The sequence below is a fragment of the Macrobrachium rosenbergii genome, chromosome 54 (genome assembly GCF_040412425.1).
Source record: "Macrobrachium rosenbergii isolate ZJJX-2024 chromosome 54, ASM4041242v1, whole genome shotgun sequence".
Lineage (NCBI taxonomy): Eukaryota > Metazoa > Arthropoda > Malacostraca > Decapoda > Palaemonidae > Macrobrachium > Macrobrachium rosenbergii.
In genome coordinates this window covers 29,076,826-29,101,108 of record NC_089794.1, presented here as the reverse complement: position 1 = coordinate 29,101,108, position 24,283 = coordinate 29,076,826, and the positions used below count along the sequence as shown (strand labels likewise).

Genomic DNA, 24,283 nt, shown 5'->3' with positions numbered 1-24,283 from the left:
ATATATAGATACATATACACATATATATATATATATATATATATATATATATATATATATATATATATATATATATACATATATATATATATATATATATATATATATATATATATATATATATATATATATATATATATATATATATATATATATATATATATATATATATATATATATATATATATACATACACAATTATATAAAGGATCTCATTGAAACTGGATGGTATCTAACTTTTGGAAAAAAAAAAAATATATATATATATATATATATATATATATATATATATATATATATATATATATATATATATATATATATATATTCACTAGCGGATCGAGGGTGCACCCGGGCACGTGCCCCCAGGAAAAATAATGATAAAATAATAATATTAAAGATTTAGATAATAATAACATGAAAGAGAAATATAAAAATGAAAAAGAAATAAACAATCGATTAAAGAAATTATATATATTTATGTGTGTGTGTTCGCGTGTGTATAATATGAAAATTGGTGGCGCCCATGAAGCTTTTCTGACCCCGCTAGTGATATACATAAGTAGTAATACTAATAGTTACGCGTAAAATGACGAGTTACCAAGGTTATAAGAACAATCTAAAGAAGAATATTTCGTTTGCAATGTCTCCTTAGTGGAAGTGAAATGAATTCAATATTATAAAAGTCTTTAATGCTACTCCTGTATTTGAGAGAGAGAGAGAGAGGATTTGCTAATAAAGGCTGTTACGTTTTCCAGTTAATATGGAATGATTGTTATAATCCGAACTGAATTCGATTCCGCTCTTGATAATATTTGTCAAATCTTCTTCTTTCAGATCAGCTGAACGAATTGAAAAATGCTAAACGCCTTTTTCATTAACAAGTGAGGTAGATGATTAGAAGAAGGCAGTCATGAGGATAGAGAAATAGTGCTCTCTCTCTCTCTCTCTCTCTCTCTCTCTCTCTCTCTCTCTCTCTCTCTCTCTCTCTCTCTCTCTCCACAGCACTGACACTAGCATACCAACCCATACATGAAACAGAAGATGGATATATATTTAAACTTTGAATATGCCCACCTTTATGTGAACAATAAAGGAGAAGAATGCAGGCACTAAGAAGAAGAAGAAGAAGAAGAAGAAGAAGAAGAGGAGGAGGAGGAGGAGGAGGAGGAAGAAGAAGATAGATTTCACCACCACTTCTTCATAGGCCAGACGATTTGATGACTACCGCTTCGCATTACGCTGTTCATTTATTCACGCGCAATATCCATACCCGCGGGGAAGGCAAAGATTGCCTCTGTGTGACCTCATTGTAGGGGGGCAAGCACGACCCCCGTGCATGATGATGATGATGATGATGACCCCTGCCGTGACCTCAGCGGTTTGAGCGGGGTAGAGGGTATAAAAAGGGCCCGGAATCTGCTCAGGGCATCAGATTGTTGATAGACCTTGCTTGGAAAGCTTCTCCTTTCCTCTCTTTTTCTTTTCTCCGTTTCTCTGGATAGCTTGTGGAGACTTCCCCACCCCCACCCCAAAAACCCCACCTGTCTTCGTCATGGCCACGTTCAGGATATTGGCAAGTTTGATCTTAATCGGTAAGTTTTGAAGGATTTTTTTCTGTGCTTGAATACACACACACACACACACACACACACACACACACACACACACATATATATATATATATATATATATATATATATATATATATATATATATATATATATATATGTATATATATATATATATATATATATATATATATTATATATATATATATATATATATATATATAATTACATATATGTATTATATATAAATTTCAGACTCACATGGGGATCGAACCCAGGTCTTTCAATTGAAAGGCAAGGGCACTACCAACTGAACTAATTGAAAGACCTGGGTTCGATCCCATTTTGAGTCAGAAATTGATTTCGGTTCCGCACGTGATTGTATGTTGATTACATATATATACATCATATATATATATATATATATATATTTTTACATACATATATATACTTCGCCATCTTCTACGAGGTGACACTCTTATGGTGATACTATTCTGGTGCACAGCAAATATTTGTAGGATGAGGATGCTAGCCCCATGCCCTACCACAGATGTTCTAAGGGCTTAAGGGCCGATGTTGTTTGGCCATTTCTCGATGGTCACCCATCCAAGTATTGAAACAAACCAGAGATGTTTAGTGATTGAATGAAATATATATATAATTCGGGGAAAACAGAAGTAATACCAGAATTCCAGAGGGTGTTTCAGTGCACGATTTTATTAGCTTTCTCATCGATCTGATTCTCTTACTCATTTTTAGGATTTATTTGTCTGGAATCCAACGTTATTACATTAGATTTATAACTGAAAGGCGCTATTTGTATCTTATAAATTCTCTCTCTCTCTCTCTCTCTCTCTCTCTCTCTCTCTCTCTCTCTCTCTCTCTCTCTCTCTCTCTCTCTCTCTCTCTCTCTCTCTCTCTCTCTCTTTCAGTACAGTACAGTTTGTACACTTATGCAGCTTCTGTATATACAGCTATGTACAATGGCTGAAATCAAATTTATATATATTCTAGAGTTGAGTTACTTTTAATAATTTATAACAGTATAGTGAAACTATTTTCTATATGCGTCATACAGTCATATATTTCTTATGTCTTGTGGTAATAAACGAGGCACAAGTTCAAAAATTCCGCCTGGTAAGGACACAAGGAACTTGTCATTAATAATTTGATTCAGTCTCGTTTTCTTCGTAAGTGAATCGTGTTAATCCATTCCCGTTTTCTGTCTGGTATTTGAGTAATTTCTTCTTTATCGTTTGAAGGAAATCGTTTTATTCCATTACTTTTTCTTCCCCGTCTCTAATTTATCGTTATCCTTTGAAGGAACCCGTATTAATCAACTCCCATTTTCTTTCTCGTGTTTGATTTTAATCTTTCATTAGTAGACACAAGTCTGGAAAAAGGCGGAGAGGAGAATTAATGTATGCTAGTTAGAAGTCGTACATGCTTTAGGGGTGACTAATCTATTTTTCCGAGGCGTAGCTCAAGATTACAGTAAGCACGCAAGGTGTTCAATATTATAGACTATTCTCTTACGTTTAACGGATGCTAACTTCCGGCAGTTTCTGTACAATACCTGTGTTCTGATGCTTTGTAACGGATTGCTAGTTATATCCGTGTAGACTTCACACTTTTCTGCAAGATATCGTTCCTCTGTAACGTGACAGATTGTACGTTACCATACTTGTATAATACCTGTAAGCTCTCTTGGTAACGTGGCAGACTGAACGGTTACCAAGTTCTCCTAAAATTTGCAGAATTCTCTCTCTCTCTCTCTCTCTCTCTCTCTCTCTCTCTCTCTCTCTCTCTCTCTCTCTCTCTCTCTCTCTTCCTATGTGTTCTCTCAGCTACCTTAAACTTACTTAACATCAAGTTACGCATAAACTTTATAGACACCTCTCTCTCTCTCTCTCTCTCTCTCTCTCTCTCTCTCTCTCTCTCTCTCTCTCTCTCTCTCTCTCTCTCTCTCTTAACATTAAGTTACACATTAACATGTAAAGTCTCTCTCTCTCTCTCTCTCTCTCTCTCTCTCTGAACTGAACCAAGAGAGAGAGAGAGAGAGTGTGTGAAGGTTAAAAGTAATGATAATCTTCCCTTTTATCTTTTAAGGTACGGTAGGAAGTTGTCTGGGGGCTCTCCCCCTTAATTATGGCAACGGAAATGGCGGTTATGCTAACGGAAATGGCAACGTCTTCAATGGCAAAAGGAACGGCTACGCTAATGGCAACGGAATTGCCGTTAATGGTAACGGCGCTTATAGTAATGGGAATGGAGGCCATGCCAATGGTAATGGAGTTTACACAAACGGCAACGGAGTGAACGGTAACGGAGCCTATACGAACGGTAACGGCAACGGAGTGTATACGAATGGTAACGGCAACGGAGCGTATTCGAATGGTAACGGCAACGGAGCATATACGAATGGTAACGGCAACGGAGCATATACGAATGGTAACGGCAACGGAGCATTAACCAACGGCAACGGAGCATATACGAATGGTAACGGCAACGGAGCTTATAAGAACGGTAACGGCAACGGAGCATTAACCAATGGCAACGGAGCATTTACGAATGGTAACGGCAACGGAGCATATACAAACGGTAACGGCAACGGAGCATATACGAATGGTAACGGCAACGGAGCATACACGAACGGTAACGGCAACGGTGTATATACGAATGGCAACGGCAACGGAATCGTTATCAACGGTAACGGCGCCTCCAGTAACGGCAATGGAGCAATCATTAACGGCAACGGAGTATACACCAACGGTAACGGCCTCGGAATTAACGGCGTCAACGGCAACGGAATATTAATCAACGGAAACGGCTTCGCAGTAAACGGGTTGGCTGCTCTGGCAAACGCAATCCCCGGGGGCGGCGTGCCCGGGCAAGACTACCCCATCTTGGCATCGGTGCCCGAAACGGGGTTCCTGTGTGACGGTCTTCTACCTGGGTATTACGCAGATATCTCTCCGGAGTCAAGATGTCAGGTAAGCCTAAATTATTCTTCTTCCTTCATTGTACTTTCAAAATTTTAGCTAAATATTGTTTAATTTAAATGATTTCTCCAAGAATTTTAAATAAACATTAATACCTCTTTGATGTGGATGGGTTTTTAAAAGATGATTCCTCCACTTTTACTAATTTTAAAAATTCAGTTAATCTTTAATGAATGGCTCTTGCGTTTTAAGGAGATTCAAGTTTTACTGAATAAATTCTATAACTGAAGAGAGGCACTGAGTGTGTGTGTGTGTAGGTGTGTGTGTGTGTGTGTGTGTATCTCTGCCTAAAGAATCAAACCTAGACAGTATGAATCCTATTAAGTATCCTGCCTCCTGTCAACACTCACATCCACAGGTGTTCCACATTTGCCAAAAAGAGAAGCTCTGCGTTTGTGTGTGTGTGTGTGTGTTTGTATGTGCATGTAAATGTAAGTGTGTGTGTGTGTGTGTGTACATGCCAATCAACACACATCCTCAGGTGTTCCACACCTGTCAAGAAAAGAATCACTCTGTGTGTATGCATACCTTCCTAAAGAATCAAACCTATACATTTATAAATCCTATTAAGCATCCCACATCCTATCAACATTACATAAACCCTATTAAGTATCCTAAATCCTATCAACGTTCGCATCCACACAGGTGTTCCACATCTGCCAGGCTGACGGGAGAATGGACTCCTTCCTGTGCCCCAACGGAACAGTCTTCAACCAACAGTTCTTTGTCTGCGACTGGTACTACAACGTAGACTGCTCCGCCTCTCCGCAGTTCTTCTCCCTCAACGCTGAAATAGGGAAGGTCGGCGCCAATGGCAACGGGTTTGCTAACGGAAATGGCAACGGTGTCGTTAGCGGAAATGGCAATGGCGTTATTAATGGTAACGGAAATGGCTACACCAATGGAAATGGTAACGGTGTCATTAACGGAAATGGTAATGGTGTTATTAATGGAAATGGCTACACCAACGGCAATGGTAATGGCGTTGTTAATGGAAATGGCTACACCAACGGCAATGGCGTTATTAATGGAAATGGCTACACCAACGGCAATGGTAATGGCGTTATTAATGGCAATGGCTACACCAACGGCAATGGTAATGGCGTTATTAATGGCAATGGCTACACCAACGGCAATGGTAATGGCGTTATTAATGGAAATGGCTACACCAACGGCAATGGAAATGGTTACACCAATGGTAACGGTAATGGAAATGGTTACACCAATGGAAATGGTAATGGCGTTATTAATGGTAACGGAAATGGCTACACCAACGGCAATGGAAATGGCTACACCAATGGAAACGGTAATGGCGTTGTTAATGGAAACGACTACGCTAACGGAAATGGAAATGGCCTTACCATTGGTAATGGAAATGGCTATACCAACGGTAAAGGATATGGCTACGCCAACGGAAATGGCTATGCTAACGGGAATGGGAACAGGAACGGATACTCCAACGGGAATGGAAAGAGGAATGGCTATCGAAATGGTAGAACCAATGGATACGGATATTCAGGCTGATGACACTGAAGACACTTGGTGCTATTGTAGCGTAGTAATTCTCTCTCTCTCTCTCTCTCTCTCTCTCTCTCTCTCTCTCTCTCTCTCTCTCTCTCTCTCTCTCTCTAGAACGTTGATGTTCTCCACAAGCTGTTTAGAGTTGTCGAATTTTAACTTGAAAACGAAGTGAACGATACCTAGGCTAAGTTTCGAGTTTATTTTAAGGTTAACTGTTTAACTGTTTGCTCATAGTGATATAAGCTTCGATATGATAATAACGAACATAACATATATACAGTATATATATATATATATATATATATATATATATATATATATATATATATATATATATATATATATATATATATATATATATATATATATAGTAAATGAGAATACTTTCCAACATTTTTCATTTTATTGATGATGTTACATCATTTTGTTTAATGATCAGATGAAAATATACAGAGTATTTTTTATTCATACCAGTGTCCAAAGATTGAGTATATTTGTTAATCTTTAGCATTTACAAGCTGTATGTTTTTCAAAATCAATTAGCATTGAATATTAGAATACCAAATTTGCTGAATATATAGCTCTCCTGTCAGTGATTTTCTAAACTTTGTCTTAAAAACTTTGTCTTAAATAAATTATATATTTAATCGCATTTTTTTTTATAATACATCATACCATTATAATGTGGAGGAACTTTAGAAATTTTAATAATCAGTCTGACTCAGTCTTTATCAATGTAACCTTGGGTACACGTACGTCCTCTTTTAATCAGCTTGGTTAAGGGAAAGATTATGTATAATTTAACGCATTAGTCATATGAAATTAGCAGCCGTTTCTGCAATTTGCAACGATCTTCAGCTCCCTGGTATAAGTAGCGAAAGCCAGTAGAGTAAGTCTGACCAGGTAAGTAAACGTTGTTTCGTAAAGCAATTAATGATCTCCCGTGCTTCAGTTTCATATATTTAGTTCTGTTTTTTGTGGCTAACTGGTAACAGTAATCAGCTTTGCCTATTTCTGATCTCGACTCTTTTTCCCGCAAATTTTTGGCATTTCAAAAGCTATGGATTTCTGTTTGACTTCTGTAAATTAGCATTGTATGTGCATTATGCAATTGGAAATCTTGATTACAGGAAAAAAATATAGAAATAATGATCTACCCAAAGAGAAATTCAGATTCAGTGATAAAAATATGAAACGCGGCATTTACGAATAGAAACCCCATGACAAAAACATGATAAGCAAGTTCGATATTTGCTGATAAAGAGATGATCAACAAATCGATAACACGACATTCCGCGTTAAGCAAGACACAGAGCATAAATCTGACCGCATTTGAACAATAAAACTATACAAAATATCGCAATATGGCGTAAATTTAAAACAAAAACGGAAAAAAAATCGCGGCCGGAACGACAGACTGAAACAGCAAGAAGAAGAAGCCCTCAAGCGGATAGATACCTTCGGTGTCTTGTCAACAAAAGTAAACAAAAGACGCTGTCAATCAGAAGTACACGTACGTGTTCCGTACTTGACGTACTGTCCGTGCGGAACGTATATCGCCAAACCAGCCCCAGTTTTTTCCTGCTTACGTGTCCGTAAATGATCGAGGGCGAGTGCACCAGAGAATGGCGAGTATTCTTTCTAGTTTTCGTTTGCTGGTTGCTGACCTAAATTAGCCTGACTCGTAGGGTACGAAAAGTGGAGCAGGGTAGCCTAGGCTAGGTCATCCCTACCCTAATGGGGTTCGCCAGCTTAGGGGTTAGGCTGGGCTGGCCTACTCACCAGGATATTCATGTACTGTGCAATAGTTTTTATTTACGTACTTTGCATTATTGACATATTTTCGTGGTTTTCTTTGTTCCCTCCTGTATATGTGTTTGTTTATTTCTTTAGGGCAACGTCCTTCTGTCCTTAGCCCATTAGCCTATGGATGAAATTTTATCCCAAGCATGAAGCATATGTTTTTCACACAGGCTGAGAAAAACATAGGCTAGCCTAGCTCACTGTGTAAGGGAAGACTACAAAATAGCCTACCTACGTATTGAGAAAAGGTGGCTACAAAGATTACAAAACGGGAAAAGGTGGCTAGGCTATATTGTGAACTAGTCTATCAACTAGCCTAAATGGAATCCCACCCTAACCTAACCAAGCCAGTAAATTGCTGAATTTATACCAAGAGCTCTTAGCCCACTTATTAGGCTAGTCTTTTTCTGTAATTGTTACTTCTTTTTTCATCTTGTTTATTTGAACAACTTTTCTTGTATATCTTCTCATCAACAAACAAAAGTTATTATTTATGCATATAGGAGTATCCCAGCAACAATTCATTTCCAGTAGAGGTGGAATTGAGGAATATTTGTTCAAAATGGTGGGCTGAATAAATAATACTAAAACAGTGTTATTAGTTAGTGGCTCTGTATGATAATACCAGCCAGATTAACCTAGGTTGCAGAGCCCTACTTGACTAGGGGGATTCCATTGTGCTTGTTTACCCATGTATTGCTAGGTAGCATCCAGTTCCAGTTTACCATATCCATGCAGCTATAAGACAAACCTCTGAATGTGTCATACATGTCAGTTTAGAGAAATAACATACCCATCCCAGAGTGCCTGCTAGCAGAGTCACTGATATTGTCAGATCCAGTAATGAGGCTGTGTTTTACTTAAATTCTTTTTAGCTGTTGTACTAAAGCCTACATTAGTATACTGTGGGTCATAATTGTAAAGTAATGAAATATAGCAAACCCTGGAAGATATGCCTTTATAATTTTGCTGTACATTTATCTTGCCCTTGTGTAATGTGGAAAGGAACTTGCCTGATAAAAAACAGGGTGCATTTTTGGGTGTACTTGAGCAGAGTGGAGGATATTGTGTTTCAAAGAGGTTCCATTAAATAGCTGATGCTGATAGAGGTGAGCGCAGAGTGTGAGGGCTGAATACTACATGCTGTTGACTGAGTGATCCCTTGTTGTTGGAAGGGAAATAGTTTTGCTGGTTCCTGTGATGGCTGTTCTCAGTACATTTTTATAATATTATTTGTATAGAGGGATCTTAAGGCACACTATTGCACTTCAGTATATATGGTTACATCTCTCCTGAGCATCTGCTTGGCCCCTTTATGACTTCTTTTTCTTTTTTGTCTTAATACTCAGTTTGATTTTCATGTTTTGGAACCACAAGTTTCAGCATCATTATGCAGCTGTGGGGCTTGGGTGTAGGTCTAGTCTGGGGGTCAGTTTTAAAAATGTTGCAGACCCAATTAAGGATTATTTCAAATGAATTGCTATCCTACAGAGCATCCAGGCCTTTGATATTGTTGTCCGGATCCTTGATCAGAAAAATCAAGTCCAGATAGGAAGCAAACCTATTCCTTTTGGAGGTCCAAGAGTTAAGGGGGAAACCTGCTTGATCAGGGTAGGTAGATCGAAAACTTAAGACACAGCTGAGGATTGTTAGGTTAAAACTCGAGAGGCCAAAACAGAGGATCTAGGTGGTGGATGTAGGAATTGCAGGAAAGGAAGTCAAAGGCGTATTGACCATTGATGCTGGAGTGACAATCAGCAGTACTTCAGGAAGGAGCAAGAGTAGGGGAAGTCTTGGTCAATAAGGAACTGAAATCAGATACAGTTGAAGTAACGAGATCATATGAGTACATTGAAGGCGTGTGTGCCAGAACAAACTTCATCAAGGGATCAGACACAGGGGGTGAAAGAACCTTTTAAATGGGGACAGTCAAAAACCCACAGAAGTTGGAAGAGCCTTGTAAATGGAGACTCAAAAACCCAGGGGTAGTCAGTTATACAGAGGCAGTCAGGTTCACAAGCAATTGATTGTATGCAGATCTGTAGAAGCACACAGGAGTGACTGCAGGTTCCAAGTACACTAAATAGGCCAAGGTGATAGTGGGTGTTGGAACAGAACAAGGAATTGAGACATGGGTGCAGCTATAACTTAAGCAGCAGCTAACTCCTGAACTGTGGCCCTTCATGTGCCTATGTTTTCAGGCCCATGGGCGAAGTTATCATGTTCACCCATGGTCTCAAATTACAGGGACAATTCTTTGTTGTCATCAGTTCCAAGATTCCAAGGGTTTGAAATACTTCATGTCATACACCTGCATGTGTCCCGCACAGTTTAAAGTTATCCTATGAATTATGGATTTCTGTTAAGAAATGGAAGATCTAAATAGAAGCACAGCAATTGTGAGATTAACCACCTATCACGTTGTTATTCATTCTGAAGTGTTCCATGTATTACTTGTAACGAATATTGCTAATAATACTGTTGAGTGCTTTCACAATAAGGATAATTTTGGCTACACTTTCCAGAATGCTGGTTGAAATTAGTATTCTTAAATAATCGTAACTTAATAACTTTCTTGGGTACAGCAGTTGAACTTTGGCATTGTAAAGAGTATGTTAATAAGTAAATGGTACTGTATCTTAGTTATCAGATTAACCTAGAAATTTACCTTAATAAGTGAGAGGTTTGCCCCATATTGCATTATTTCAGAAAATTCATATAAATTACACTATACCCCCCCCCTCCCAGTTTACACTCCGCTCAGTCCTTTCACTATTTTCCAAGATATTTCTTTCCTTCCCTTTTTCTTTCCTTGCAGATATTTTTTCATTATGTCACTATTCTTTCTCTTCAAGACATGCCCAAGTCATCAAAGATTCTTCCTTTCACAAATTCAAGTCTTACTCTTCTTCTGAGCAACTTCACCATCCTCATTTTGTGTCGTTGTTTTTTCTTCCTTCAAAACTCACTTCTGGCAGCCTAAGATTTGGTCCTGTAATGGTTGTGTAATCCATTACAGCCCTCGTAGGCATTTGATTCTCTTCAGCCTGTATACTAATACAGTATCTATATTTTGTCCAAGGAAAAATTTCACTTCCTTAGCATATACTGTACTTCTGAAGAACCCTGAATTGCAACTACTAATATACTTTCAGGTTGATTAGAAAAAACTGTAATTTTGTGGGCAGGTACAGCAGTGCTGGATAAAAGTAAACTGAGACCTTAATCACAGCTCAACAAGGGGTTTTTTGATCCATCCATTGTGTAACTGCCAAAACATATGGCCTAATAAATGGCAAAGGTATGATGATAAAAGTATTCTTTTTAACTTTCATTTTGGTGAGTCCCTGTATAGCGATGCAGCATTTGCACCGAGGCCAATCTGGCACTGAAAAGAACTTCCCATTGCCCCAGGCACAGGATTTTTTTTGTGTAATCCAAGCCTGAGGTACAGCACAGTATATGGCATTGATTGTTCATTCTCAAGTAAATTTCATTCTCAATTAAATTTCCCTTCATTTTTGTAGACTTATACTGTCAGTAATTGTTCCACTTCCATTTTGTTTGTAGGATGTGGGAGACATTTTAAAGTGCCACGTGTGTCTCGGTAGCTATAATGATAGTTCCCATCGTCCTTTACTCTTGCCGGCCTGTGGACATACGTTCTGTGCTTCTTGCTTAGAAAGTCTGCAAAAACAGTCAAGAGTTAGCTGTCCTGAATGCAGGAAGGTAAGTAGAGATATAGAGGAAGATAGTTTTCTGTTTTGCTGCATTGCATTGTTATGAAGTGGGTATTGGGAAGACTGACCAAAACCGACAGGACTGAAAATAAATTTATGAGAAACCGCACAAACTTGTTGCGTGATGCTAAATTCAAATGATTGGAAGGACATCTCATCACTAGAGACACAAGAAGAATGGTACTGCACTAAAGTAATGATGGCTTGGGCTTATTTCACAGTTGACCAGGAGGTTTTGAAGGTTCCTGTTCAGTATTCCTTTGTAAGAATCATGCTGTAATATTTAATTTTTAGTTTTAAGTTTTATCATTGATCTTGAAGTAACAGTCATTTGTTTGAAGATACATTCATCCCTGTACTGTAATAATCTAACTCACAATAGTTATTGAAGTGTGTCAGATTGCTGGAATTACTTAATTCCTTGTGATGTGTTGTTTCTTTTTTATGCTATTTTATTTCAGGGGACTTATATATTTGCATTATGAAAAACACCCACTGAAGTTTTAAAAATTTTAATGAACTCTACTAATGCATTAGAGTACTGTATACTGTATAGGTTACTTCAATTAACCATCTTTTGGTGTGATAACTTAGTGATGGGTGTGATAAGTATATAAGGCCTCAGTGATGGGTCAGATAAAGGTGCTTCATTTCATACCATTCAACTCTCTTTTACTTGAGATAGTTTTGTTATGGGGGTGATCACAGCACTATGTTCTGTTGCTCATTTTTCATCATGAATAGATATTGATGGGAAAGATAATTTTTCCTGGTTTTATTTGATTATGGTACAGTTTTTAGTATCTCAGATATGTTTTAGTGAAAGTACATTTTGCTTATATTAAGGGATGTAGGTTCACATGTCAGTGAGTTGTTGGGTATAGAATTTAACAACAATATATGGTCATTTACTAAAATGCATGGATTATTTGTGGAGATTAAAATTAATGAAGTTGGATGCCTATTTTTCTTGTGCTAAATGAGTCTTGCCCCATTTTGTGAAATTTAAAAAAATAGAATTTGTATGTATATTTTTTTTATCAGAGTTTGACTTTGAAATTCAGGTAATGGAACTTTAGTTAGAAAGTAATGTACAGCATACATACTGTATTTTCCTTATTACAGCCCAATGCCATCCAACCAGTATCTTCACTGCCTGTGAATTATGTAGTGCTTAACTTAGAGCAGGCAAAACAGGAGAAGCAAAGTAATCTTCAAGATAGAGCTGAGGATGTACCTGTACTACAGCATAGACCTCAACCTTCGAGTAGGAGATGCTCTGATCCACCGCCTGTAGATGTTATGAGTGCTAGTCCCTTGCGACACCTGAGAAGGTCAGGGAGTACAAGTGGACGTACGGAGTATGTTTTCCAATCTCCTGAAAGGCCGGGAAATCCACCGCACCACAGGTCTCAAGCAGAGGCCCTTAGATTGAGTCCCTCTCGTCAGCTAAGAAGAACAGCAAGTGCCAGAAGTGATCAGTACCCCCAGCAGATGTTTGGACTATCTGCAGAAGCTTATGGCATGAGCCCTCCACGACCACTTAGAAGGTCGGCTAGCATTCGCAGTGAATGTAGCGAACACACCCAACATTTGCCAGGAGTGCCTAGGATGCTTGATAGAAGGCATCCAGTTACACATGCATTGGCAGGGAGTACAGTGGTAAACACAAGAGGTTGCCCTCAGGCTTACCGAGGTACAGTGACAGAGGAGAACGAGAGGTGTGCAAGAGAACTTCAGGAGGAGCTCGACTTTCAGATGGCTGTGCATTTGACTTTTTGTAAGGTAAGAAATCTGGATTATTACCAGTGTTGGTTAGAGTCCCAGTGGTTCTCAACCATTTTTGGCCCATGCACCCTTTCACCATATGTCAGAATGTCATTCCCCCTGGTTGAGAACCACTGGGTTAGACATCTGTAGAATAGAAATTTTACAACTGAGGAACAAGTGAATTTGATTGATTTTTGCATGTTTGTTAAACATGACAAATTAACTTTAGGGGTTGATTTAAAAGAAATGGGTAGTACAACAAACTTCAGCAATGAATTATTACCTTCCTGAGTTGATTTACAGTAAACCATCAAAGATCATACCTTGGAAATGGGAGGTACTCAGGTCCTTGAAAAGTTTTCATATTATGCTAGGCCTTGCTAAATTTTAAGGTATAACACCCTTTTTCCTTGGTTATCATCCAATGAAATTCTTAATAATGGTAAAACATATCCAAGTCATAGAGTAGGTTTTCACTGATAAGTACATACTTTTTAAATTTACCATTTAAGAAAGAGATTGATAGAAAACCTATGATAGAACTATAAAGCAAAGCTGTATTTTTACTTAGGTACCTCCATATGAAGTTAACAGCAATTACAAAGTAAATATAAGTTTCCATCAAAAAATAAACAAATAATTGACAAATAAAAGAGAGATACAAAGTTTTTGTTGCCTTTACTAAGAGACCCATTTTTTGTAGAATTCAGTGGGCATCATGCCTTACATTGCTTTGCACAGACTGTTCATTTGCTGTAGCTAAGAAACTATTTTTTAGCTATTATGTAAATGTTTTTAGCAAATGTTTATTATGTTTTATCATTAACATAGTTATAACCCAAACCTTATCTCTAAATTTATGCAGAATTGATTGTTTGTGGAAGCTTGTCTTCGGGTATGAATTGTTCTCAGTACTAATTGCTTTTTACTTAATTATATTTTGTTTTGAGGTACAAAAATATAGGCCAAAATGCCTTGATCTTCCAGAATTCATAATCTTTGAAGGCTGGATCTTTGAGCATTTACTTTTTGTATAAGTTTAAAAAAGCTAATTTGCCCAGAACTCAAAGTCAGAACAGGATTGAGGTATATTAACTATCCCAAAAAGTATATTAAGGAATTTCAAAATATGTACAGTAGTCTGGCTAGAGTAATTTTACAAGAAATCAAGGCGCCTGTATCCAAAAAGATATGTTATACAGGAGTCTGCAGCCATTTTTCGTCGCATAAAACAAGTTGGTAACGTGTTGTTCTCGTTTTGTCTTGGGATTATCAAGACTGATCACTTAACAACTTCTTCAGAACGTCAATCACGGCCATGATGACGGTGCCATATGTGCTGCTCGCCGATGGCAGTACCCAGAAGATGAGGATTTGAGGACAGCTTTGCTCTTGTCTCGAGTTAATCTGGTGAGCACAGATTATATATATACAGTACATATGCTGTTTAGTATATATAATATATATATAAAGTATATCTATATCTAGTTCGTATTTGAGTTACTAAAAAAATCTCTCTTTTGTGGGGGTATTTTAAAGAAAAGAAAATAAGATTTAGGTTCATGCATCACTCAAAATTTAGTATCTTTCCCTTGAGCAACATCTGACATTTGAAGTTCTTAAAGGAAACAAGGCACACTGCCATTTATTGGCAAATATTCATACTAAACATTTCTTTTGGGGAGAGGAAATATAGAAAACAGGAATTTATCAAAGAATGAGTAAATTCGGGAAGATAGAAATAAGTGTGAATGTTTCATAAGTATGAACGAGTATCCTCGTGATTGTAAGACGAATGCACAGTAGTTAATCACGAGAATACTTGGGATAATCACGGAAGGGGTTAAAATCAAGATATCTATTTCAAATGAGAAATTATAATTTATATCTGAGCATTCTTTTGGGTCTAAAAGTTTTTTCCTTTTTCCAGAATTAATTGTACATAGTTTATATCAGCCTCAAGCTTCAAAGGACAACCTCAGGGCTGGTATCTTCATATATTTCACCTTACTCAGAAGTACCATATTATGTCGGTTGCTCTCAAACTTCAACAGAAGAAATAGAATCAGTGTCAGAGTATTTTGGTCATAATAATATAGTTGATAGAGTTTTCGTTTTCTAGAGTTCCCAGGTATGTATGAAGTATACTTATATGGTTGCAGTATCTCTGCCTTGTAAAAGTATGTTAACTAGTTTATTAGTTCTTTAGTTTACGTGTATGAATACTGATTGTTAGTTTTTGAATTGTGTATATATCTTACTGTAATAACTTTTGGTAAAAAACCATCAGCGATAAAGTATATAATGCATTAGTTAAGTGTCTTTGATAATATAATTGTAAACAGTAATAACTCTGACTCATATTCACGTTCTATTGTACTGTAAAATGACTCGCCCGAGTGTTACTAAGTAGAGGTTTGATTTCTTTCATTTTTTAATGTCGGTTATGGACTGAAAAATATCTTGTGTTCCAAAAGGGTGGTGAGATTTTTGTGAGAACAATATAGAACCATTTTGGCTTTGGAAAAATGAGAAGTTTCTAAAACTTGATGTACTGTACTCTTCAAAAATGAGAAATTCATTTTTATAAATACATATTGATTGTAAAAATCTTGGATTGGAAGGCTAAAATGTATGATAGATAAGAAAAAGTGAAGAGTGCTTGCAGGAAAACTTTTGACTTTTTAAAAGTGAAAGATAGGACTAATAGCCGTGAATAAGAGCATTATTAGCTGTAAAGGCCATCTAAATAGGTTAAATGTTCCATAGGAATTACAAGACATATGTAGCCAAGGAATGTAAAGATGCGTGTAGATGACAAAAACAAAGTTGGATTGTGTTGGCGAGGAAGTTGGAAGTTACAAATTCATAGTCATTTTTAGTTGTAAGGTGTTGCAAAGGCTATTACTGTTTTTAAACTTGGAGATACTCATCTCTGTGTGAGGTAAGCTGAAAGTTTGAATTATGATTTTATTGTTGGAATTACTGTAGAATATATACCTGTGCTGTATCCTGAACTCTACAGAGAAAATTTCAGGATTTCTTGTAGATTCCATATAAGATTCAGAGGAGAGCACTGTACTGTATCTGCTGTCTGGAGAACAGCTGCAATTTTTATTTCAGTTATGTATAGAAAAAGATATTGTGATGTTGAACATTCTGTCTTGGGTTTACTAAATCACCCACCTCGACTGAATATGCGTACAGTAGCTCATATGTCATTTTAAGTCGAGGACTTTGGGTGAGGTGCTGGAAGAATTGCAGTGCTCTCTTTCTGTTAGATACTCCGAACTCCCTGCCTTTAAACTTGCTACCTAATTTCAGAGAAAAGAATGTAATTTAGATATCCTATTACATTCACATGGAATAGATAATGGTACTCTAATTTCACTTAAGTGCTGTAAGTTTTTTTATGATACTTTTAGGAAGGATGTATCATATAATTTGTATGATTATTATTATGGTTTTACATGTAATTAATGATGTGTCTGTGTGTTGCCAATTGAGGCACTAAATATACAAAGCAAGTCAGCATCTATTTGGATGCTTTTAATTTGCCAAAGAATAATGGCTTTATGTAACTACGATAAAACTAATAGGAAATGGTTATCTGAAGTAATTAGACGAGTGATAGGCATTGCTTCTCACGTTGTACTCACTGTCGCATACTCATTCTCATTGTCGTAGAAACATTTGCAAGGCTGGACACATTCAGTCTTGCCAATGCCACAAAATTTTGTTACAGATACAGTTGTGATCAGCAGTGAAATGATGTTTTTCAACTTGTTACCAAGTTATATTTTTACAGTGTTTCTTTAGCAAGTTATATTCATACAGTATTTCCTTGTGTCGGAATCATTTTTCTTATGTTTTTCTTGTTGTTAGGGTATGCAGTTGTGTTTTATTTTCTCTCACTTATATTAATTTCCTTTGTATATGGGAAAATTTCATGCCCTTACCGTTTGCTTTTCAGTTGTTTGTTATCTTCATTCAAATTTTTTTACCAGTATGATATAATACAGCGTACAGTAGTTGTGTTATATTTGGTGATTAGCTACTATATTGGATGGTGATTACTTGTAGCTAATTTAATCTGCAAGGACTGCCTTTTTTCCTACCAAGAAAGATGTCAGTTGAAACATTTGGAATAGCATATTGAACATGATTCTTACATAAAAAAAATGGTGAATAGCTTTGAGACTCTTCTGTGAGTTATAAAACTTTTATGCTCTTCTAAAATGAATCTGAGTCCAATGCCAGGAAGTCAGTTTTGGATATTATGGGATTTTGGTGTTCTTTGCCTAAGTACTTATACTCTGTAGTGGATGAAGCATTCCATTTTGTAAAGCCATAAGGGAGCCAAATGCTGTGAATCTTCGTAAAATTTTTTCAGAACAGAGTATTCCAAATTTTTTTAGCACTAGAACGCATCCAGGCTTTCACATGACAAAAATTTATTTTTATTGACATTAACAGAGATATGCCACTTTTTCTGTCGCAAATTGTTCTGATCCCTCCCTGCATAAAAGGTGGCTGGAAAAAAGTATGAGTTATAATTAAATAAGGTAAAATACATTAATTTCTCCACTTGGCAATTTTATGTGAAAGGTCTTTAGTTCCAACAAAGCCCAACATTTCCCAAAGTGGACGTTTTGTTGTGAGCAAGCATACCTTTGCAATTGCTGATATTTGTTTAAAGTCAGTATATTTATATATTTAGTGTCTAACAATGAATTTAAAAGCAAGCAATTATTACTATGTCTGAAGAGACATCAAACAGCAGCAGTCAGAACAAGGAAAGTCGAGTATATAAAGAGCTTTCAAAATGTCAAGGGGAGGTCAGTGAGTAGTATGCTTTGGCATCGGTTGGTTCAGTGGACTTTGAAAGTACAAGTGAAAATGTATTGCTGCTTCACTGAAATGCCCAAAAGAAAATAATCTCTCAAAAGTATTTAAAATCAGTGGAAAAATCCAGTGAATGAAAAAATGAAAGAAAGAGAGAGGCAGAAGATTTTCCCAAAATGGTGACTGGAGCTGGGGCTTATTAGTGAAGCTTGGCTACGTCGAGGGTGCTATTGCCTCCTGATTCTCACTGTGGGTGACTTAATACTTCTTAGCGTTGGGGACTAGATGCCGCTCTTGAATGGGAAACTGGAATAGAAGGTTATTTCATCATTTTCCTCATTGTCACAGAACAGACACAAGCAAAACCTTTGACAGCTGTTATCAGACCATTATGTTTTTTATGCATTTACAAATTACTTAATTTCTAGGCTAATTCACAAACAAATATACCTCTGAAAACAAGAGAAAAGGTACAGTTATTCAGCTATATTAGTTTGTTTTTAAGAAACATGTTGGATTTTTTTTTTTTTTTTTTTTTTTTTTTTTCATTTATACACTTATTACTCCATATTTATGGGCCAGTCTCCAGACCAAATGTAACAGTGGAAAGAGGAGTAAAATTCTGTTATTTGTTCAAATTGACTTTACTCAAGAATTTACCACAAGAATTTACCATAATTTTCCTCAATGGCATACCGAATTTGCAAGCAAAATTTTTCAGGGCTGATATGTTAACTTTATATTTTATTCATTCATGTATAAATACAGTATATCCTTTATTTATGGGCCATTTTCAATGCCAAATCCATTGCTGAAAAAGAGGAAGAAAAATTTCTAATTTTCCTCTAGAATTTTATTTTCTAAGACTAATTTTTAATTTTTTTTTTTTCCAAAAGCAAGAATTAGAAAAATTGATTTTTTACATTGAATATTTTTATAAGTATTCAGTATGAATAGTTTCACATCCATTTAAGTGGTACTTAATAAAATGTGCAAAGTGTTTTTAGAAAAACCGAGTTTTGTTAATAAATGAGCCTTCACCTCAATTTCCTACTTTAAATCTTCAGCTAAAAACCCTTATGGACAACCAGTAGACTATAAACCCAGGAGCATTCCAAAGGGAAATCAGCCTACAAAGAGAGAGGGGGTGATAAATAAATGAATATGAGGGAATGGAAAATAAAACTGATAGCCCTGATTAAGGGAGTGTCGGCAGAAAGCTGAAATGAATTTCCTTCTCACTTAAACATTTGCAGATCAAAGATTCCACAACTGCTGTAGGTGGACTATTCCACATTGTAGTTGTAGCCAAATTTAAAACTTGCAACAGGTTTAGTAAGCCTGTTAATAGAAAATGATGCATTATTTGCAGCAGCAGCCATCCTAGCGTCGTGAACAAAAAAGCTATGTTGGGGAAAAGTTTTTATGCTGTTGTAGTACATTTTATACAACAAACAGCTAACTCACATCACATCGATACAAATTAACAGTAGGAATGGGCAAAATAAACTTGACTGGTGACAAAACTCTATCCAAGAGTTTAAGATGAGAGTCAGCAACAGAAGACCACCCTGGAGAACAATACAGTACTCCAAACAAGGAAGTCTTGGGTATAATAGTTTCATCACTAAACATTTCTGCAAGATCCAGCTTTTTGGGGAACAAAATTCAATTTCTTATCAGAAGTTACACCTAAAATTTAAAAGTCACTGACAATTAAAACTGTAAAATAAGGAATCTGCAACCATAGACCAAAAGCACAGAAAAGGAACAGCAGCTAGAAGAGTAAGATCGTCAGCATATGTAATTGGTTTGTCCTCCAGACCTTACTACATGTCACTAGTTTAGATAATAGATAACAAAGGTGCAAAAACATTACCTTGAGGAACACCTGAAATGACATTACCAGAGTTACCATATACTGGCCATCAACGCAAACCCCTGGGTTTTGCTTATTCAAAATTCTTGTAAAATATTGATACAAGAGCCACTAATTTTAAATAATCTTAGCTTGTAGGTTAGTGCTTTATGATTCACACCGTCATGTTGACTCAGTGTTTTGGTATGATTGACATAATACTAAGTTATACAACATCAAAAAACTGTGAAGATTCAATGGTGTTGGGCACTCTTATTGCACAGAAATGGTATGGTACTCCCAATTTTAAAACAGAGCTCATCCAAAGTGTTAGAAAGAACATCGGAAGTAAATGTTTAGCTAACAGCCAAGGCCAAGGTTAATACAGTATATACAAACCAGCGGCACCCAAAATTGATATCTCCTGAACTGCCCAGTTCCATCAGGTACCAACTTCACCAACACTTTTTGCTAACTCACCAGCCAGTCAGAAAGAGGCATATCAAACAGCTCTTAACGTGCAATATCATTTTAATTTCACCCCGATTACACGTTTATTTTGATACTGGAATGAAGAAGCTGCAAAAGGCTAATACAAAAGAAGTGCATTGTTTGCTCTCTGAAGAGATCTGTGTTTCCACTGGATTAACTTTTCAAGAATGAAGACAGAGGATAATAAAGGAAAATTACAGACTCTGTTGGACAAAAGACTGATAATTATACTTAATATTTTTATGCATTTGTTGAATCCTCATTCATACTGCTTGATGGGTAGAAATTTTAAATATTCATGAAGTACTTATTTTGTAATGTTCATTATCACAGTTGACTTGGATGTTAGCATGCCATCAGTATATTCCATAAATTCAACTGGTTCTTAAAAAATGGCAGGCAAGAGACTGTATTTAGAATACTTATTGTTTTTAAGATGGTTGCCCGTGAGTGATTTTGGGTTCGTACACAGTATTTTTAGTTGGTGTGGTTTATTATCACATGTAATTTAACCAGACCACGTAGCACAAAACATTAGTAATTAAGTATGAACAGTAAAATAAGGGTAAATTGCCTTGATGTATAAAATGTTTGTTCTTGAAAGTGTGCTGTTAAACAGCAATGACTGGGCCCTTTATGCTTTGCCCTTCTTGAAGCTCATAACTTGGTAGTTGTTGTTTCATGATCTTAATTGTTTTTGCTATGGGTGCCCAATGTCAAGATATTGTTCAGTATTCAGTTGAATTATTCATTTCTCATTAACTTTTAAAGCACAATTTTTATATTAATAGTTTTCACCAAATTTGTGATAGTCATTTTAGAGGATTATAACTAGAGAAACTTTGTAGGCAATGTAGTTTATTAGAAAAACTTTGATAGACATTTCAGTACTTCCATAGATGGTAACCACAAAGCTTTGCAGATTGGAAAAGTATATGGCAGTATAGTAGCTATGTAGAACCCCATTGTACTTCGTAATATCCCCCATTGTCGCTGGTATTTCTGGAAATGTTTTCTTTAATGCTATCAAAATAGGCCTAGGGAATAGCAAGTTTAGCAAATAAAAATTGATTATTAACACATATAATGAACTCTTTCAAGCCATTTAAGAAAAAAAAGGTACAGGTACTGAAGAATACAGAAATCATAATGAAGATATCACCAACATCTTTTTCTGTACAATCTTGACATGACAAGAATTGTCATGAACATGCACTGGGTTCTTCATTATACTGTAACTGTTAGTCATTATTTCACTATAAAATTGTATTGTAATTGTGATCAACTTATAAGGCAGTGTATTTTTACCTTGCCTTGACTGAATATTTTATATAAGTTGTTTGCAAGCAAATTTCTCAAGTATTTACTGTAGAGCTTTTAAGAGTCACATATTGGTAAGAGGGTAAAATTTGGGATTGGAGAATTATTGGCTATTTTTATTGCCTTTCAAAGGCTTTATATTTCTGTTTTGCTGAAAAAAAAGTAATTTTGTTTTAAACAATACTGAGAACTAATTTGACATTGAGGTAATAATTTTCAGTGGACACAAGTGAGTTAGAGTGTAACTCACATACCAAGTGTAGGAATGTGTTTGCCAATATAGTGTATGTAGACAGGAAGTGCAGTACTCCTTTAGAGTTGAGTAAGTGCTCAAACTTGTGCTTATTAGTGTGATCTCTTAGATAAACATCCAGTGTAAAAATAATGACATTTGCAAAAATCCACAAGGAAAATTATACAGTAATTATAGTCCAGTGATTTGCTTTAGAACTGTGAAATATTTGCCCCCAAAGGTTTTTTTTCATTGGACAATTTGTCAAGCATTAGTTTTCTCCATAATAGTGCTATTTATAACCAAACTTTAATCCTTGGGGAGTACGGTTGTATGCATAGACCTGGTTAGTGTATCTTAAGTAGTTATCTTTATGAGAACATTTTCACTTTGATTGTTTAGTCCATTAGATGCAAAAAAAATGTCACCTAAATCTCAATTTATTTAGGTTTGATAACTGGAGCAGTCACTGTCTTCCTCTGCAAAAATACAACATTGCATTTCACAGCATGGTAAATTCTACAAGGCCACATAAGTAAGGTTCATTGCAGTATGCTGTAGATTTTATTGCAGCATTCTAAAAGAACTGTTATGGATATTAAGCAGAGAGTTTATTCTGACCAAATCCTTTATAAAGTTTGAATGTAGTTTTATTAAGTGTATTTGTTTTGATTCCTATATATGTACTGTATCATGACATTTCTTTATTGTTGGGAGTTAATATTTTTTTCATGATTTATAACAAAAATAGTCTTAGCTGCTTATGTTTGCCAGAGTATGAAGTAGGATAGTTTAATTAAATCATTGTTATGCATTTTAATTATATACTATTTGCATAATTTCTTATATATAAGATATCGATTAAAAATTGGGAACTGTGATGTAACAAGTAATGACTGTGTTTTACTTGTAAGATTGAAATTAGAAACCCAGCGGTCTGAGCACAATAATTTGTAATTCACATGGTTGATTGTGGTTGTTGTTGCAAGTATTTGTGAAGCTTTAATTATAGTTAACAAGTTCATGTGTGAATTTATCAAAATGGTGGATTAAAGGAACCCCACACAAAAAACTTCAAGTAACAGAAATTATTTTTTTTAGCTTTCAGAAGGGAGTGTTCCCTTGTGAAGTCTAATAGAATAATTTCCGTTACTTGAAGTTACTGTGTGGGCTTCCTATTTTGTGATGAAAAGACACGGGGATGGTGTTTATTGTCTTTATAAAATGGTAGATTCAATTTCAGGGTACAATGTAAGGTTTTTCTGTGTAACCCCTGCAAAAATAACTGTATGATGCTCAGAAATTGAGGTGCTGATTATTGTCATAGGTTTTAACAGTAAGTAAATACAGTAGTCATTAGCTCTTAAGAATTTATTAATGTGTATAAAAAACTGAATCAAATTGGAACCACTTCAAGAATATTTGCTAAGAGGGATAGGGATTACATTACTAAGATTATCACCAAACTCTGTACTTCTACAAAAAATTGAATGTTGTGTTTAAAACTCTCTAACATCAAGCTTTTAGTTGCTGGTTGGTGTTCTTATAGCTTTGGTAAATATGAGATTAATTTTTAGATCATTTCAACGGATTGAGGTCATTTGTCCAACCATTTTAGTGTATATGCCTGAACTTGAACTTCCAATTGAAAGTTAAATACAGATGGCAAAATGATGACTGAATTCTTGGTTAGAGTTTAATAACTAGACAGAGAAGTTCTCTGGATGTGTTGCAATCAGTATATGCTTATGGTCTTAGTTTTGATATGTTTGTATTACAGTATTTCAAGAGAATCAAGCTATAAAACTGTCTGATGCTGTTCAAAGTAACAGTGAACAATGTAAAAGAAACTTTCTGGTTAACATCTACACTGCACAAGTTAGGAGATGCAGTGAAGGCAGTGTTTGGCTGCCAGGCACCTTTCATGATCTCTTTTCCCTCAGTTAGTAATCTGACCAGACCAGTTTGGCGATGGAGACTTAATTTTGAAACTGCTTAGTGCAGCAGAAAGAAGGATGCCATCAGAGAAGTGAACAGTGCCTTTTTCAGTTCCTAAAACTTTACCTGTATATGCTACAGTGATGAATGGAAGAAGATCAGTAATGTTTTACTCATCGTTCTCACTTGAC

At 36.0% G+C, this 24,283-nt stretch overlaps 2 protein-coding genes across 5 annotated transcripts; both read left to right on the top strand.

The window, feature by feature from the left end:
* The first annotated feature begins 1,555 nt into the window (after positions 1–1,555).
* LOC136834628 (probable cyclin-dependent serine/threonine-protein kinase DDB_G0292550) lies at positions 1,556–6,365 on the top strand. The gene is made up of 3 exons (XM_067097208.1): positions 1,556–1,595; positions 3,681–4,564; positions 5,219–6,365. Exons 1-3 carry the CDS (start codon positions 1,556–1,558, stop codon positions 6,095–6,097), a joined length of 1,803 nt encoding a protein of 600 aa, XP_066953309.1. The 3' UTR covers positions 6,098–6,365.
* A 1,008-nt stretch (positions 6,366–7,373) lies between these two features.
* Positions 7,374–19,298, top strand: LOC136834929 (uncharacterized). 4 transcript variants are annotated; one of them, XM_067097770.1, is made up of 5 exons: positions 7,374–7,722; positions 11,468–11,626; positions 12,763–13,422; positions 14,710–14,817; positions 15,338–19,298. In XM_067097770.1, exons 1-5 carry the CDS (start codon positions 7,720–7,722, stop codon positions 15,341–15,343), a joined length of 936 nt encoding a protein of 311 aa, XP_066953871.1. In that variant the 5' UTR covers positions 7,374–7,719; the 3' UTR covers positions 15,344–19,298. The 4 variants fall into 4 exon arrangements, 2 of the variants coding, with proteins under 2 accessions (XP_066953871.1, XP_066953870.1); XR_010851928.1 differs by having other exon boundaries at positions 7,577–7,722; positions 14,685–14,817; positions 15,338–18,355; XM_067097769.1 differs by lacking the exon at positions 7,374–7,722 and adding an exon at positions 7,734–7,888.
* The last annotated feature ends 4,985 nt before the right edge of the window (positions 19,299–24,283 follow it).